Consider the following 18995-nt stretch of genomic DNA (forward strand, 5'->3'; position numbering starts at 1 on the left):
GCATCTGTCTGGCAGGCAGGACTCCTGCTCAGCCCATTCCTTGATCCCAGTGATGAAACTCTGGGGCAAAATCCTTTGCTTGAAGCCTCCCACTGGCTTGCAAATGCTCTTCGCACTGAGACTGGAAAGATTGGGAGGGTCAAGAAAGGCTATTTCACTGTTCAAAAGTCTCATTGGCTTGCAAGGTCTCTTTGGCCAGATCTGGTATTGTTGTGACCTGCCAGCAGAGCTGGCAGCAGATTCAGACAATAAGGAGGTTGGGGTGGAACACAGACCAAACCTGGAGTCTGGGGAAGGCTCTGATGAGGGCCCTGCTTCGAAGGCAGAGAGGCTAGGGCTGGATGCCAGTTATCAGCTGCCTTCAGAGTCATATATCAGTGAGGCAGATGAACAAATGGAGCCTGTTCCCAGTATGTGCATGCGCAGAGTTGCCAGACAAAGGGAACAGCTAAAGATCAAGGGTCGACATAGGAGTGGGGCCACAGGTGGACAATAAATAAGGGCCGGAATAGCTCAGGCTGTTAAGAAGCCTGTTATTAGAACACAGTAGCCTGCAATTACTGCAGGTTCAAGCCCGGCCCAAGGTTGACTCAGCCTTCCATCCTTTATAAGGTAGGTAAAATTAGGACCCAGATTGTTGGGGGGCAATAAGTTGACTTTGTAAAAAAAATATATATACAAATAGAATGAGACTATTGCCTTATACACTGTAAGCCGCCCTGAGTCTTCGGAGAAGGGCGGGATATAAATGTAAACAAAAAAAAAAAAATGGCCCCTTCCAGAGGGAATAAGAGAGAAGCGAAAGGGGAGTGGAGTTTGCAGAAGACAATTACCATATTTTTCGGAGTGTAAGATGGGGGAGGAAAGCAAGAAAAAAAATCTGCCTCTGCCTCCTAGCAATTTGCCTCCTTGCAGCAAACAGCCCGTTTCAGCTTCAGCACACTCTGATTAGCACAAGAAACTGATTGTTGGTTGGATCTGCCTCCCGAAGATCACCTGTTTCAGGCTGCAGGGTTTCATAGCCCCGTGTTGGCGAATCTATGGCACGCGTGCTGGAAGTGGCACGCAGAGCCATTTCTCCGGGCACGCGGGGCATTCATCCATTGCTCTTCCGGATTCCAGTGCACTGGCCAGCTGGATTTCATGCGCACCGGCAAACCGGAAACCAGAAGAGCAGCCGCCCATTACGCATGCACTTTGCAGGAAGATGATCTTCCTGTTTCCGGAGTGCGCATGCACACCAGCCAGCTGGTCTGGTTTCTGGCACGAATGCATGCACAAATACCAGCAACAGGCACGCGTGCCAAAAGATCTAGAGAAGAGATCCTGGCAGTCACTCCAAAGGGAGCAGAGCAAGGCTTCCCTCCCTGCCTGCCCGTGCAGGCTTCTTGCGTGGCCCCAGGAGGTCTGGACCAGCAGCTGGTGAAGGCAGAGTGGTGGTAGTGGGATGCCTGAGCAGATGACCCCGTGGCCTGGTCTCCTCCCCACTGGGAGCCACCCTTCCCTGGCTGATGGCTGCTCTCTCGGCCCCGTTGGGGAATCTCTGAATGCGCGGCTTGCCTGGGCTCCTCCCTGCCGGAAGCCGCAAGCTGAGCAGGTGCGGTTGGCGGAGCTTTGAAGACCAGCAGCCAATGAGCTCCAAATGCATGGCTTGCCTGGGCTCCTTTCTCGCTGGAAGCCGTTGGCAGCGAAGAAGCTTCCCAGGGAGGCGGCCAAAAGTTAACATAACATAACATAACATCAGAGTTGGAAGGGACCTTGGAGGCCTTCTAGTCCAACCCCCTGCCCAGGCAGGAAACCCTACACCATCTCAGTCAGATGGTTATCCAACATTTTCTTAAAAATTTCCAGTGTTGGAGCATTCACAACTTCTGAAGGCAAGTCGTTCCACTTATTAATTGTTCTAACTGTCAGGAAATTTCTCCTTAGTTCTAAGTTGCTTCTTTCCTTGATCAGTTTCCACCCATTGCTTCTTGTTCTACCCTCAGGTGCTCTGGAGAACAGCCCAACTCCCATTTCTCTGTGGCAGCCCCTGAGATATTGGAACACTGCTATCATGTCTCCCCTGGTCCTTCTTTTTGTTAAACTAGACATACCCAGTTCCTGCAACCGTTCTTCATATGTTTTATCCTCCAGTCCCCTACAAGTTCTCCAGTCCCCCACAAGTCTCCAGTCCCCCACAAGTTCCATGTGGAGGCTGCCAATCATGAGCCCCGGGGGCACCTGCTTCCAAGGGGACGGCTCGGCTGAAGTGAGTGGCTGGGAAGCTTCCTTGCTAAGAGACAGACAGATGGATCCTGCACGTGCTCTTGCCTCACTCACTCGCACCGCATGCAGGGAGACTGGGAGCTCCGCTTCAGCTACTAATTGAAAACAGCGTTGAACTGCACAGAGCAGCAAGCTCCGGCGCTAAAAAAGGCAGGAGTGGCAGGGTCAGTATCGGAGTCAGCTAGGGGGAAAGGGAGGTATCTGGTACCACTCCCCACTACAAGTGCAGCGTCCATCTGCCCATCTTTTGGCGTGGAAGCTTCCTAGCCGCTCACTTCAAAGTAGCTGAGCCATTTCCTTGGAAGCAGGTGCCCCCGGGGTTCATGATTGGCGGCCTCTGCATGGAGCTTTTGGCCATCTCTCCCCAGAGCCCTGAGGCACAGTAGCCGCCTGCTCCTCCCGCTCTGACTCCCGTCCGCTCTCAGGCCTGCACTGAAGTTTGGGAAGCATTGGGGAAAGTTTGTGCGCCACGCTTGGGGGAGAAAAGCAAGCTGCTGCTGTCACCAGCATCATGGCGAGCAGGCCAGCCGGGTCAGAGAAGACCACCCGATTAGCTCCCTGCTCCTCCAGCAGCTCGCTTCTTCCCTGGAGAGGAGATGGTGACGTACAGCAGAAGTGCCCTCGACCCAAAAAGAGCTCCTCTCTCCTGGGAGCTGCAGAGTGACCGGTTGGCTCAGGCACACAGAGCAGCATTTGCTGGCTGGGTGGCTGACTGTCCCGCCTGCTGCTCCTTCCCCAGCGTTGGCTCAGCCGACGGCGCAGTAGCGGGTGTGGTGGGGGTCGGGTGACCAGTGGCCCAACCGCAGGCAGTGCAGTCTTGGGGGTCGGGTGGGGGTGCCGCGTCAAGCCAGGGAACAATGGTTCCCAGCAGGGAAGGAGCCCAGGCAAGCTGTGCATTTGGAGCTCACTGGCTGCTGGTCTGCCAATGCCCCGCCAGCCACACCTGCTCAGCTTGCGGCTCCTGGCAGGGAGGAGCCCAGGCAAGCTGTGCATTCAGAGCTTCCCCGGCAGGAGCGAAAGCATGGCCATCAACCACGTAACGGTGGCTATGAACGGGAAGGAGCCTGGCCAAGCCGCGCGTTCAGAGCTTCCCTGGCAGCGTTATTGGCCCCGCGATTTTGGCAGCACCATGCACTGGCTGGGGAATGGCTGTCTCGCCATGGAACAGGCCGGTACCTAGTTGCCCTCTGGTAAGAGGCATGCCAGCCCTCTTGGAAAAAAGGGGGGGCATGTTCAGGGGTGCGCATGCACAATGCAGAGCGCATGCACAGGGGGAGCATGTGTGCGGGTATCATGCATGCATGCACAAATGGGGGCGCGCATTGCATTATGGGTGCTGGCAGGAGGGAACGTGACAGTGCTCACTTGCTCAGATTTTTGGCACACAATGCCAAAAAGGTTAGCCATCACTGCCATAGCTTATTGCAGCCTCTGCACACCCCAGTTCGAGGGGGGTGGGTGGGTGGGTGGGTCTACGTTCGGTATATAAGATGCACCCAAATTTTTATTCTTTTAGGGGGGGAAAAGTGAATCTTATACTCCGAAAAATACGGTAGTTTGCCTAATTGGTTTGTGACTCTTGGAGACTCCTTGCCCAGTTTTGAAGATATCGGCCTGGCAGCTCTCCAAGCCAGATAAGGTCTATGACTGTAAATTCTCCCTTGAAAGACTTTGCTGAGTGTGAATAAATTCACAGTAACTTAATAAAAAGGGTTTTTTGCTGGGATAAGGAGTTTGCTTCGTGGTTTGGGAACGCCTAGGTCAGAAAGGTACAGGTCTCAGTTAGCAGAGAACAGAGGCCTAACTACTTTAGTGGCAGATCACATAAGATCAGTAATGCAAGGTCTCATTCAACTGATCCCATAGTACAGTACTTTAGGCCTATGTTTTCTACGAACTGAGGACTGCATGAGATAAAATAGAATAGAATAACAGAGTTGGAAGGGACCTTGGAGGTCTTCTATTCCAAACCCATGCTTCCGTAGGAAACCCTATACCCGTGATGGCAAACCTATGCCTACTCTGCTGCTGGCCTTAACGTCTTAGCGTGAGTGCGCACCAACCATGCCATAGTCGCCCACATGCAGCCCCGGGACATCCACCCTTTGTCAGCCAGGAGTACTGCCGCCAGTCGCTCCCCTGCGCCTGGCTTCCTGACTGCATGGCCACTATGAGGAAAGGTCCTGAAGCTTTGCTGCCTGGGATTCACATGGGCTGCCACAGGGGGAGGCCAGGTATGGCTGGATGGACACTGCCTGGAGTGCGAGGCTAGCAGGAGGAGGAACCATCACTGCCTCTTAGCTGGCATGAACAGCCTGCTGCCGCAGCCTGTCACCACCCTCTTTCCTCCGCCAGCTGCTCCTGCTCCTGCCAATTTCACTTCTCTACCCCTCGGTCACCCAGTTGCCCACATGCACAGGGCGTGCCAGGCTGCAGCAGGATTTTTTTCCCCCTTCACCCTGCAACGCATGGAGAATGGAGGCAGTGGGAGCCACCTGCTTAGCCCTTTTTTGGAGGAGATGAAAAGGCCCCAGGCAGTGGCGGTGACATTGTCATCGTTATTCTGAGGCAGGGCTGTTTGGGCCAACTGATTCTTGCAGTGGCTTTCTGGTGAGCTGGCGAGGCTTCACGGTTACTGCAGCAGCTTGTAAAACTCGGGCTAAGCCTGTGGTCCGCCAGGTCTGGAGCCAACAGCAGCTTATTTATTTTTATTTATTTATTTATCACATTTCTATACCGCCCTTCTCCAAAGACTCAGGGCGGTTTATAGCCAAGATAAAATCGCACAAAAACGAACGTTAAGAACATTATTAAAAATCTAATTCAAAATTGGCCTGATAATTTTAAAACTAATAAAATATAAAATAAACCCTAATAAAACCACCCATGTTAAAATTGGGATTAGGCCAACCCTGCACGATGGAACAAGAAGGTCTTAAGCTCGCGCTTAAAGGTCCGGAGGTCAGGGAGTTGGTGTAGCCCCGGAGGTAACTCAGGGCAGGACTCCCCAGAGAAGGCCCTCCCCCTGGGAGCCGCCAGTCGGCATTGTTTGGCTGATGGCACCCTGAGGAGGCCCTCCCTATGGGAGCGCACAGGTCGATGGGAGGCTATTGGTGGCAGTAGGCGGTCCCGTAAGTAACCCGGTCCCAAGCCATGGAGCGCTTTAAAGGTGAGAACCAACACCTTGAATTGCACCCGGAAGACCACCAGTAACCAGTGCAGCTTGTGTAGGAGAGGTGTTATATGGGAGCTACGAGATGCTCCCTCTATCCCCTGCGCAGCCGCTTCTGGACCAGTTGAAGCCTCCTGATGCTCTTCAAGGGGAGCCCCATGTAGAGAGCATTGCAGTAGTCCAGGCGGGAAGTGACGAGGGCATGAGTGACTGTGCATAATGAATCCCGGTCCAGGAAGGGACGCAACTGGCATATCAGGCGCACCTGATAAAAAGCTCCCCTGGCGATGGCCGTCAAATGCTCTTCCAGTGACAACCGTACATCCAGAAGAACGCCTAAGTTGCCAACCATCTCCCTGAGGGCCAACGACTCACCCCCCACAGTCAGCGATGGAATTAGCTGACTGTGCCGGGATGCTGGCATCCACAGCCACTCAGTCTTGGATAGGTTGAGTCGAAGTCTGTTCTTCCCCATCCAGACCCGTACGGCCTTGAGGCACCGGGACATTACTTCGATGGCTTCATCGGGGTGGTTCGGGGTGGAGATATACAGCTGAGTATCATCAGCATATAGATGGCAACTCACCCCAAAACCACGGATGATCTCCCCCAGCGGCTTCATATAAATGTTGAACAGAAGCGGCGAGAGAACCGAGCCCTGTGGCACCCCACAAGTGAGGTGCCTTGTAGTTGATCTCTGCCCCCCTGCCAACACAGTCTGCGAACGGTCGGAGAGGTAAGAGAACCACCGAAAAACGGTGCCCCCCACTCCCAAACCCCCCAACCGCCGCAGGATACCATGGTCGATGGTATCAAAAGCCATTGACAGATCTATTAGGACCAGGACAGAGGAACAACCCCTGTCCTGAGCCCTCCAGAGATCATCAACCAACGTGACCAAAGTCATCTCCGTGCTGTACCCAGGCCGGAAGCCGGACTGGCACGGGTCTAGATAGACAGTTTCTTCCAGGTACTGGGGAAGCTGTCGTGCCACCACACTCTCAACAACCTTCGCCACAAAACGAAGGTTGGAAACAGGACGATAATTAGGTAACACAGCTGGATCCAGGGAGGACTTAAGGAGGGGCCTCACCACTGCCTCTTTCAAGGCGGCTGGGAAGACACCCTCCACTAAAGAAGTGTTGATAATTCCCTGAAGCCAGCCTCGTGTAACCTCCTGTGTGGCCAGTACCAACCAGGAGGCACACGGGTCCAATAAACATGTGGTTGCATTCAGCCTCCCCAGTATCCTGTCCATGTCCTCGGGAGTCACAGAGTCGAACTCTCCCCAAACAACATTCTCAAGAGCTGCCTCCATCATCTCGCCTGGCACTACCCAATCAGCGTCCAGCCTGTCCCGGATCCGAGTGGTTTTATCGTGCAGATATAGTCCAAAATCCTCAGCTTCTTCCTGCCACTCAGCCCTTGCCTTTGGGTGATGTTTTCCACATTCAGCACTGAAGGGTTGCGGAGTCTTCCACTCTGCATGTGCTCAGAAGCAGTCTGCAGTCCTCTTGGTCCAAGTCTTGGTTTTGGAAGAAAAGCAAATTTCTGAAAGGAGCAGATTGTGAGGGGGCAGCTGCGGCAAGGATGGGCAGGAGAGGAGTAGGAGACAGGCTTCCCTGTCTCCTTATACCCGAGGGGGCTTCTGGGATAGCCCAAGGTCTCTAGGGGGAGGGAAGGAAGGAAGCCCTGGCCTGGTACTCCTGCTGCCCTCACTCCCTAACCCCCAGCAACAGCAGTTCTAGTGCAGCTTATCGGGCAGAGAGGGTGATGGCAAGCTGCGGTGGCAAGCTGTTCTCACCGGTAAGAGACAGGCTGCTCCTGGAGCAACCAGGAGAAATAGAAGCTGCCAGCGGGGAGGTGAGCTGCCCCAGGAGGACCGGAGGAGAGTGCAGCTCCTCATTTATGGAGATCCACCGGCGGAGAAGTGGTCGCAGTAAAAAGGTACACCAGCCAGGAAGCGGTCATGCTCCCTGGCGGGAGTGCGCTGCACAAACCTTTGCTGGCATGAACGGCCGGCCAGCCAGCCTGCCTTGTGCTCCAGGCAGCATCCTTATCCTACCCTTCAGGGCTGAATGCGGAAAAAGTCACCCCAAGACAAGGGCTGAGTGATAGGAAGAAATTGCTGTGCCTGCTCCAGACCTGGAAGCCCACAGGCTCAGCCCGAGCTTTACAAGCCACTGTGGTAACCGGGCAGCCTCATCAGCTCACCAGAAAGCCCACTGCATACACACACAGCAAGAATCAGTTGGGCCAAACAGCCCTGCCTTGGAATAATGACTTTCCAGGCCCAAAACAGGGTGCAGGGGGGCCAAAGTGCATGTGCGGGAGCATAAATGCGCAATGCGGGGCGCATACGTGGGGGGGGGTGTCGTATTCGCATACACAAGTGGGAGGGCTTCGCATTGCATTATGGGTGATGGCACCTACGCATGCTGTTGCGCATGCACACACACACATCCGGCACACAATAAGAAAAATGTTCGCCACCACTGCCCTATACCATTTCAGACAAATGGTTATCCAATTTCTTTTTAAAAACTTCAAAAATACAAAAAAAACACAGAATCATCCACACTATACACTGAAAGAAAGAGTGCCCAGCCTCAGCATCCATGTGCACAGCGATCTCTTTGGATGATTCTTCTGTCCTTGATTAGTTTCTACCCACTGCTACTTGTCTTACCCTCAAGTGCTTTGGAAAATAGCTTGACTCCCTCTTCTTCTTGGTGGCAGCCTCTGAAATATTGGAACACTGCTATCATGCCACCCCTACTCCTTTTAATCAAGCTAGACATACCAGTTTCAGCAACCATCCTTTATATGTTTTAGTCTTCAGACTGCTAATCACCTTGATTGCTCTTCTCTGCCCTCTTTCTATAGTCTGAATACCTTTTTTACATCGTGGCGAACAAAAATAAATGCAATATTCCACATGTGGCCTTACCAAGGCATTATAAAGTGGTATTAACATCTCTCGTGATCTTGATTCTATCCCTCTGTTTATGCAGTCCAGAACTGTGTTGGCTTTTTTGGCAGCTGCAACACACTGCAGGGTCATATTTAAATGGTTATCCACTAGGACTCCAAGATCCCTCTCAACATTTATTACTATTGAGCAAGGTACTGCATATACTGTACCTGTGCATTTTGTTTTTCTTGCCTAAATGCCTAAACCTTACTTTTTTCATCATTGAATTTCATTTTTTAAGATAACATCCAATGTTCAAGTCTGTCAAAATCCTTCTGTATCTTACACCTAGTTTCCAGAGTGTTGGCTATTACTGCTAGCTTGGTGTCTGCAAATTTGATGAATCTCCTCGCCAAATCATTGATGAAGATGTTGAAGACTACTAGGCCTAAAACAGAGATTTGGGCTATCCCACTGCATCCCACTTGGGCTATTCCACAGCATGCTTCCCTCCATATAGATGCAGTTCCATTGAAGACTGGTTGGTTAGTCAGTTACGAATCCATCTGGTGGTGATTGGGGAAAAAGTTTTTGCAAATGAAGAGGCCTTCTGTTGTGACCCAGGTTCCCGGACTCGGACTCCTGGAGGATGATGATTCAGAGAGTGAGGAGGAGGACCTGGCAAGGCCTGTTTCCCCTGGGTCCTCTCCCTCTCTGGCACCGACCCAGGAGGAGGAGGAGGGGCTGACAAGGCCTGATTCCCCCGGGCCTTCTTGGCAGGGGGAATTCGTGATTTGGCAACACCCCAAGAACAATCTTGGCTTGATGCGAGACTGCACAGACGTGATCGGCGCGCGCAGCAGAGGAGGGGTTGGGACAGGGTCAGAGAATGATGAGTCATGGAGCGACACCCACAGGGGATATAAAACAGGAGGCGGATCACCATGGACTTCCTGACGGACCTGCCGCTGTCCTCTGGGTTCACCACGGTGCTGGTGGTGGTGGACATGCTCACCAAGATGATACACTTCATCCCGTGCTTCGGGCTGCCCACAGCCGCCAAAACAGCCCGTCTCTTCCTGCAGCACATCTTCTGCCTCCACGGTCTGCCGGACAGGGTGGTTTCGGACTGTGGAGTTCAGTTCATAGCTCGCTTCTGGAAGAGCCTGATGGCCGCGTTGGAGGTGCAGGTGTGTCTGTCGTCATCGCACTATCCGGAGACCGACGGGGGTACAGAGAAGGTCATCAGTATCCTGGAACAGTATCTCCGTTGCTTCGTCAACCAGCAGCAGGACAACTGGGCCGATTACCTGTCCCTGGCAGAGTTTGACTTTAACAACTCCCAGCACACCTCCACCCAGATGACCCCATTCTTTGCCAACGTGGGGTCTGGCACCACTTCCCTCTGGCACCACCGGACTCTCCTGTTCCCGAAACGCAGACTTTCCTGACGGAATTGCATGCGGTCCAACAGTTGGTATGTCGGCAGCTGGATCGGGTGAAGGAGGACTACAAACGGTCCGCCGACCTCTCCCGACGGGCAACGCCCCCACTGGTGGTTGGAGACCGGGTGTGGCTCTCCACCAAACACCTTCCGTCCGACCGACCGGTACAGAAGTTGGACCACCGATTCATCGGCCCGTTCCCCGTCGAGGCAGTCATCAACCCGGTAGCCTATCAGCTGACCCTGCCACGATCCATGCGGATTCACCCCGTCTTTCACTGGTCCCTTCTGGTCCCTGAGGCCACACCGAGTCCCCTTCAGTGCCCAACAGCGCCCGTCACCATCACCAAGGACGGGTCGGAGGAATACGAAGTCCACAGCGTACGAGACTCCCACTGGCTGAAGGGTCGTTTCCAATATTTGATTGCGTGGAAGGGATACGGGACTGATTTCTCCTGGGTAGATGCCTCTGACATTCATGCCCCTGACCTGGTGCAGGTCTTCCATGAGCAGAACCCAGCCTGACCACATCCCGACCATCAGCCCAGGGGGAAGGGCCCTGCGGTGAGTGATAGTGTTGTGACCCAGGTTCCCGGACTCGGACTCCTGGAGGAGGATGATTCAGAGAGTGAGGAGAAGCTGGCAAGGCCTGTTTCCCCTGGGCCCTGTCCCTCCCTGGCACCGACCCAGGAGGAGGAGGAGGAGGGGCTGGCAAGGCCTGATTCCTCCGGGCCTTCTTCTGTTTTGGCAACGCCCCAAGAACAATCTTGGCTTAATAATAATAATAATAATAAATAATATTTTAATTTGTATACTGCCCTTCTCCCGAAGGACTCAGGGCGGTGCACAGCCAGAATAAAATACAAAAACTACACATACAATACTAAGAACAACCCTTAAAAAACTTATTCAATTGGCCACATTTAAATAAAATATCTCCCTATAAAATTTACAGAAATTTAAAACCCATAAAATCAATTTTAAATTTTAAAAATTCAAGCCTGTCCGGCTTGACGCGAGACTGCGCAGACGTGACTGGCGCGCGCAGCAGAGGAGGCGTTGGGACAGGGTCAGAGAATATGAGTCACGGAGCGACACCCACAGGGGATATAAAACAGGAGGCGGAGCTTCCTGGCTTTTTGTGTTGGACAAAGCAATGAATTTGCGCGGGCAAACTGTTTCATGGATAGAAGAATCTGTTCGTGAGTGACTCATGCTTTGTCTATAATTTTCTGGTTATCTCCAGGGATTTTGGCAGGCACGTGGGGAGACGTGTCCAGAATATCTCTGTGCCAGAAAGAATCCAGCCAAGTGTAAATAAACTTGGAGAAGGCCTTTGACTGACTTTTTGTTGGGAGTGGTGGGAGGGGGAAACAGAACACCTTCCCTCTGTTTGCAAAGCCTTTTTCCCCAGATCTTATATAGGCCTCAGTTAGCAGAGAACAGAGGCCTAATATAATATAGTGCAAGATCATATGAGATCAGTTGAGCAAGATTTGGCTTTGGAAGCCATTTTAGGCCGGAAGCTTCTCTGATGCCACTTTCTCATATGTTGGAAAGTAGTAAGGGCGATTTAGTAGAGAGGTGGTCTTTAGACATAATAGCATTCTTTCTGTCAGTAAAGGTCAGGCCGATCCTGCATCTGGAGGAGTGGTTGGAGTGCTGTCTCGAGATGAGACAGTTGGCAATTGGAGCATGTTATTGACTGCAGTCATGGGATGGTTAGGGATTTTTGATTTACTGAGGGGAAAACCCGGACGTCTCAGATTCGGGTTTTCTTAGATGTGCCAGTTTACCTATCCTAATAAATAGAACTTTGAAAGATACGTGCTTCGGAGTTTTTACTTGGAGTTGGGGGTTTTCCTGGAATGCTGACACAAGATTTATCGCTACTTTAGCCCTATGTTTTCTGCAAATGTACCAAAGCAGACAAAGGAACCAATGGCTCGCTACATTGTCACAGAGTAAGTCTTGGGAGGATAGGGTAGAGGAATAGGTAGGGCGAATCTTGCAGCACCTCTGCTGTCATTCGTAACTGTGGACAGCCGTAGTGCTGCAACATTCACAATTTTAGGACTGGGTCTAAAGTATTGAGGGGGGTAAATCATAACTTTGAATGGTCACTAAGTGAACTGTTGTAACTGGAGGATTATCTATTCACTAGGATAGAGTAAGTCACATTGCATGAGGACTTCGTTCTTGAATCGGGGGAATGCACTTCCATGGCCTGACCACACAATTTTGGGAGGTTTCAGAGGACAAATGACAAAAACATTCTTCTCACATGACCTCCAGAGGAAACAAGGGCACACCTCATTCTTTTAGGCCTCCACAGGTAGGTTCAAATAGAAATGGAAAAATACAAATAAGAAATGGCACAGAACGCATCTAAGCAAAAAGAATTGACTCTTTCCTTCTTTGGAGTACCAGAAAGCCAGATCCTTTCCTTCCCCCTCCCAGGAGATGATATCCGATTACTCATTCTTTAATAAAAAAACTAACTATAATCTGTCTTCTTGAACTCTCTTATTGTGGATTAGAAAATTTACCATCCAGAGAGACCACATTCCTATGGTTTTCAAGCATGACTTCCGAATGCAGCGCTTTTTGGTCAGGATTTAGCTGAGACCATTCCTCCTCAGAGAAAGAAACAGCCACCTCCTTGAAGGACACCAGACTCTCCTGAACACGGAAAAAAGAACAAAACAGGAGGATTTGCAATATCTGATCATTTTAATCAATGATTTAGACAAGAGGATAGAAGGGGAATTCCTCAAATTTGAAGACAAGACTAAATTGACAGGAATACCAACACTTCAGAAGATAAGCTCGAAATATAGAAGTATTGACAGATTAGGCCCCATCTAACAAAATGAAGATCAATGGTGAGAAATGAAAGGTTCTACATTTAGGAAAGAAAAACCAAATGCACAGGCATAGAATAGGTCCGTGATGGCGAACCTATGGCATGCGTGCCACAGAGGGCACGCGGAGCCATGTCGCCTGGCATGCACGGCAGCGGCCATTCCTCTTCCAGGTTTCCACCACACACGGCTGTGAAAGAAACTAGAAGATCAGCTGGCCGCCAGATCGTCCTGCACAGATATTCACCAGTAACCAGAAAACTAGGTGGCTGGTGCGCCTGTGTGCACTGGAAATTGGCAGTTTATTTCCCGACATGCGCATGCCCGCTGGGTAGCTCCTCTTAGTGAGCATGTGCACTGGCCATGCCATCGACAGCCGCTGCCCATGATCCACATTGGAGGCCATTCGCGTCGGCAAAGCAGTAGCTGCCTCTTTGCCTGTTCTGCTGCCTCTGGTTGGGGTTTTCCTTAAGGGAGGGGGGGAGAAAGATCCTGGTTGTGGGGAAATCCTCTTTGCAGAGGCAGCGGCGGCTCCTCCTCCCCCTACCAGCCTCATTGTAAATCTAGGGGTTTGCCTTACGGGTGAGGGGAGAAAAATCAATCAGCTTCATAAATCTTGACCGAAATATTTCTTCGTTCTAACAAATTTTGAGAATTGTCCATTTTCTCACCAAAAATTAGGAGTTGTGTGAAGCACAGCCAGTTCACTTAGGGTTAGGGTTAGGCGCGTCAGGGTTAGAGGAGGTTCCTCCTCCTCCTGCCAGCCTCGCTGTAAATCTTGGAGTTTGCTTTATGGGGGGGGGGAGGTCGTGGATGGTGGTGGTGGGGAATCTTTTCTGCAGAGGCAGCAGCGGCTCCTCCTTCTGCCCCTGTCAGCGTCACTGTAAATCTTGGAGTTTGCCTTACGGAGGGCGGGGGGGGAAAGGTGTTGGTGGGGGGGGGAATCCGCTTTGCAGAAGTAGCGGCGGCTCCTTCTCCCCCTGCCAGCCTCGCGGTAAACCTCAGGGTTTGCCTTATGGGGTGGAGAAACATCCTGTCGAGGAGGGGAACATCCGTGGTGCGAGTGACTGCAGCCACACTCAGGAGAAGCCCCTTTGGAGAGCCGATCAGGTATGTGCAAGACGGCAGCCAGCCCAAGAGAATTGGGATGTCAGACGCTCAGCTCTGCAGCCCCGCAGAGCCGGTCGGGTGATTTCTGGCATGCCGGTAGGGTGCGGGGCTGGCCTACACAAGTTTGCCACCACTGCTGCTTCTTTGAGGGCATGAACGGCCTGCCTCCACTGCCTCTTTGCAGAGGAAATGGTGCAGGCAAACTTATGTAGGCAAGCCCTGTGCCCTGCTGGTGCAAGCCATGCTAGAAATTGCCTGACTGGCTCCAACCAGGCTTCTCCAGAGCGTGGCTACAGTTACTGGCACCACGGACGTTTCCCACCCCCCAGGACGTTCCTCCTCCCCACCCCCATGGTAAAGCAAACCCTGAGGTTTACAGCGAGGCTGGCAGGGGGAGGAGGAACCTTCTCTAACCCTAACCCTCGTAACCCTAACCCTAAGTTAAATGGCTGTACTTCACACAACTCTTAATTTTAGGTGAGAAAATGAACAAGGGAGGGAAATAGAAGGAGAGTGAACTCTGCACACCCACATGACTTCCTGAAGGAAAGGAGAATACAAATCTAATAATTTTTCTCTTTCTTACTTGATTTGGATGTTCAACCACTGTTTGAGCTCCATCGTAAGAACCAGAAGACTTCATTCTTTGTTTCTCTATAAGGATAAAATAATTTCAAAATGCACATATAACAATATAAGAGGAGGTATACTACAGAAGAGAAGAAGGTAAGGCAGATGGGATCTCTCTGGGTAATCAGAGGATCTTCAATTACCTCCTGAAGTGTCCTGGCTTTGATCTTCCCAAGGGATCTTCCTGGAAAACAGCTCCTGAGGGGGATTTGATGGATTCTTCTTTCCCTCAGGATCTCTTATTTCCACAGTGCAGCCCTTCAAAAAGGAGAAAGAAAAAAGAAGCAGAATTAATGTACATCTCATGACATGGAATCTTATGTTCAGAACACAACCTCAAAGTCCCAAATATCCATCAGTGAGGTTGAGTGAGAAAACAATGGAATGATGTCCTACAAGAATTGGTGGGACATCACCACATATTATAAATGTTAGAGAACTTTAGGAAGGAGGGGTGAAGTATTCAAACAGATTCTTTATTCCCTTCTGGGCTCCCTAAAGTGTCTCACCTGCAACTCAAACTGCTCCTTCTGCTCCTCCGCCTGACTCAGGAGGAAGCCTTCTGCCAGGGCCACCGCCTGGGAGCTGGTCTCTGCTCCACATTCCCGCACCCAGTTCTCAATTTCTGGGGGCAGGATAGCCAGGAGCTGCTCCAGAACCACCAGATCCAGCATCTGGGCTTTGGTGTGCTTTTCTGGTCTCAGCCATCGCCTACAAAAGCCATGGAGTCGGCTGCAAAGTCCTCGGGGACCCTCAGCTTCCTGGTATTGGAGGCTCCTGAAGTTCCAGGGCTGAACTTCTGAAGGGAGGATGGTTTCCTCCTCCAGGATCTTCTGCCCAGTCCTTGTCCAGAGCTTCCCAGGCTGAGCAGCTGAAGGGCCTTTTCCAGCTCCCTCCTTTCCAAAAGATTGTGTCTCCATCCTTTCTCTCTCCTGCAGAGCAACTCCAAATGGCTCCAAGGACTCTTCTGGGTCTCGTTCAGGATGCCTTTTCCTTCACAGGACCAGTTCTGGTGCCTCAGGACTGATCCCTTCAAGTTATTCTGCTCTTTTGTTCCCCCCTCCCCCCGCCCCCAGAGAAAATTTTGGCTTGCAAAGATTACAAATGGCTTCGAGTTTCTGTGTCTGAGATGGAAAGAAAAATAAACGCCAAGGATTAGAAAGTAGAATTTAGACACTGAACAACCTTCACCCAACCTGCCTGGAGCCCCAAGAGGCTCATCCGAGCTCAGGGCCGGGAAGGAGGCAGCTGGAGAGGCCGCCCCGCTTCTCTCCCCCTCCGGAGACAGGATGGTGCCCCGGGGAGCCTGGTGCGAATCCTGCCTCCTCCTCGCCCGGCTTCTCTCCTCTCCTGCTGGGCCTCCGCAAGGCCGACTCCCCCCCCCCTCGGGCTCTTCCTCTGACACAAGGCGGGAAGGGAATCCCAGATTCCCCGCCGTCTTCCAGGTGTTCCCGCTTCCCCCTGCATGGAGAGGACGGCTGGGAAGCATGGGACCCGGGAAGAACCCCCCCCCTCACCTGGGCACGTCTGGACCGCCCCCCTCCCGCCAGACTTTCCCGCAGCCTCTCTGCCTCCTGCGAAATCCCAGGGGTTACGGTGAGCGAGTGCGGCGTCCTAGAGAGGCAAGGTTCTATGATGTCACTTCCTTCCCGGCCTCCTCTACAAAGGAAGCCCTGACTTTCGCCCTCCAGTGGCCCAATGGGGAAGCGCCTGATGTTCCCTTCTCTTGGCAGAAGGCGCCCCCTACTGGATTTTGCGTAAATTTACAGGATTCCCTGAAAAGCGCGGGAAAGAGGAACGCATCTGAGGGAAGAGCAGGGGTGATGGGCATGGGAGTAGGAGGAAAAGCCCCTCTCAATGCCTCCCTGCCCAAGAAAATCCGTTTGGTTTCCAGCACTTTCTCCATCTCCCTCTCCTTTCCTGTCTAGGAACTATCTGGAGATGGAGAAAAATCTCTCTGGAGGATTTGAACTTGCATCCCTCAAGATGCCCTGAAGGCTGGGCAGAGATTGGAGGAGGCCTCAAAAGGGTCCAAATCCTGTCAGAAACAGCCGGGCGGTCAGAAGGACCAGGAGGCTCTGTTGGAAACACAGGTTGTGTCTTGTGGTTGTTGAGAACTCTGGTCTGAAAGGGAGGAAAATGGACACAGGCAGGGAAAGCCACAATGAGGAAAATGATTGTTTTTTTTATTTCTTTAATTGAATATATACAGCTGACCAAATTATTCCTTCAGCCAGAAAGGGCAAAGACCCCTCCAGCCTCTTCTGAGGAACACCCCAAGTACCTGACTCTTGTGCCAGCAGAAAGACTGTGAAGAACAAGAAAAAAGAAAAACCAGTTCCACAATGAAGGAAAAGCTGAAACCGATGGATATTCCAAAAATTTTACCTCATAACAAGGCTCCTTAGTTGAGAAATGAAGAGGAGAAATGGCATTTTATCTCTGACTGGAGGAAAGGTGGAATTACAAAACTAAGAAAGGAAGATCGTGAAAAAAAAATATAAATCTAAAGTATGATGAGGGGAAAAAATCATTTTTAGGTCGAGATTGAATAGGAAATTCAAGAAATGTGACTAGGAAGCTTAAGCCCTTTGAACAATTTAAGGCATTAGACCATTAATAAAAAGAGAAAATGAAAATGAAAAGATTCGACCACATTTGGAGACAAATGACACAAAAGGGTTTAGCTATAGTGAGCATAACAAAGAATTTAAAACGATGGAAAAGTGGTTAAAAATCCATTTTAAAAGAATCTAGGTAACCTTTGATTTTTCTTTTTCTTTTCTTTTTTTTCCCTCCAGTTTCACATAAAAGGGTCCAAATCCTGTCAGAAACAGCCGGGTGGTCAAAAGATACAGACCAGGAGGCTCTCCGAAAAACACAGCTTGTGTATTGTGGTTGTTGCACTTGTCTTAAGTGGAAGAAGATGGGACACAGGCAGCGAAGCAACAATCAGGAAAATGATTTTTTACCTTTTTTATTATTTCTTTAATTCAATACATTCAGGTCCCCTTTTCAAATTATTCGCTTTGCCTCACAGTGAAGTGGGGAACCAGAAAGGGTAGAGACCAGAAGTGGGTTTCAGCAGGTTCTGACCAGTTCTGGAGAACCAGTAGTAAAAATTCTGACTGGCCCCGTCCCCATCTATTCTCTGCCTCTTAAGTCCCAGCTGATAGGGAGGAAATGGGGATTTTGCAGTATCCCTCCCCTGCCACGCCCACCAAGCCACAACCACAGAACTGGTCGTAAACATTTTTGAAACCCACCACTGGCATAGACCCCTCCAGCCTCTTCTGATGAACACCCCAGAGGATCTGTCTCTTGTGCCCATGGTAAGGCTTTTGTAGAAAGTTAACAGCCAGCCCTCTCCTAGAAGAAATAAATATTCTAGGAAACATTAAAAAGGCAGAATAGTATATCTCCCTGGATGAGTAAAGGAGAAACATGCTCTTGGAAAGCAGCCCCCATCTTTGTTAATTGCCCCAGAAAGACTGGGCCATCCTATCTACAAGACAAAAGGCCTTCAACAGCTCCAGGTGATAGGATCAGCCCTCACTCAACCTTGAGCCGGTGAGATTTGAACTGCTGAACTGCTGATAGCAGTCAGCTGAAGTAGCCTGCAGTACTGCACAATGTATCACCTCGGCTCTTTTTAAGACAGTCTCTCCGTATTTTTAAGATAGTCAAGAATGCTGGTAAGGACTATGATGTTGATGCTATTATACATCTTAGTGCAAATGATCTGTCCCAAAAAGATGTACTTTCTGTGCAGAATGATTTCCAGAGCTTGGGGTATGAACTTAGTAGTATAGGCTGTAGGCTTTCCTTTTCAGGTTTTACCAGTATATAAAGAACAAATAGGAAAAGGCCAGTATGTAGCAGAGTTTAATGTGTGGCTAAAGGAGTGGTAAAAAATTGTTTTTTATTTTATTTATTTATTTGCTGAGTACATATTAGATATAACTATAAGCATGAATTGAATACATAAAATGAATATAATTAAAGAGAACATTAGAAATGTTAGTCATGATGTCTGCAACTAGTCCAATGAAAAACTTTAGAAAAGAGATGGTTTGCATCCATCAAAGAAAGGGACTGAGTTACTTGGCATTAAATGCACAGATTTTCTGGATAAACATTTAAACAGTGGGGAAGGACAGAGAATTGATAGAGAACATTTCTGTACCCAGCAATCTAAAATTAATTGGGTTATCAGTGCATTAACATAGATGTTTGTTTGGGTGAGAATATCAACCTTCTCTCAGCTTTGGAAGCCATACTAGGCCGGAAGCTTCCGTGCTGCCACTTTCTCATGTGTGGGAAAGTAGGAGGGGGCATTTAGTAGAGGGATTGCCATTAGACATAATAACATCCTTCCTGCAGGTCAAGGTCAGGCCGGTCCTGTATCTGGAGAAGGAGTGGTCAGAGTGATGTCTCGAGATAGGACGGTTGACGATTGGAGCATGTGATAGGTAGAGGTATCGGGGTGGTTTTGGGGTTTTTGATTTACTGAGGGAACAAAGTTACCATTGCATTGAAAAAACGTTAGTTGCAAAATGAATAAACAGTGTGGTCCGGCAGCTGTGAAGGCAA

At 50.4% G+C, this 18995-nt stretch overlaps 1 protein-coding gene across 1 annotated transcript in view; it reads right to left on the reverse strand.

Moving 5' to 3' along the window:
- LOC131189473 (uncharacterized) overlaps positions 1-15962 on the reverse strand; it is a 59304-nt gene extending 43342 nt beyond the window's left edge. The window contains 4 exon segments of the mRNA XM_058165546.1: positions 12348-12480; positions 14359-14426; positions 14546-14660; positions 14912-15962. Of these exon segments, the coding sequence (XP_058021529.1) occupies positions 12348-12480; positions 14359-14426; positions 14546-14660; positions 14912-15322 (727 nt within the window). The 5' untranslated portion in view covers positions 15323-15962.
- Between the last annotated feature and the right edge of the window lie 3033 nt (positions 15963-18995).

Source organism: Ahaetulla prasina, chromosome 2 (genome assembly GCF_028640845.1).
Source record: "Ahaetulla prasina isolate Xishuangbanna chromosome 2, ASM2864084v1, whole genome shotgun sequence".
Classification (NCBI taxonomy): Eukaryota; Metazoa; Chordata; class Lepidosauria; order Squamata; family Colubridae; genus Ahaetulla; species Ahaetulla prasina.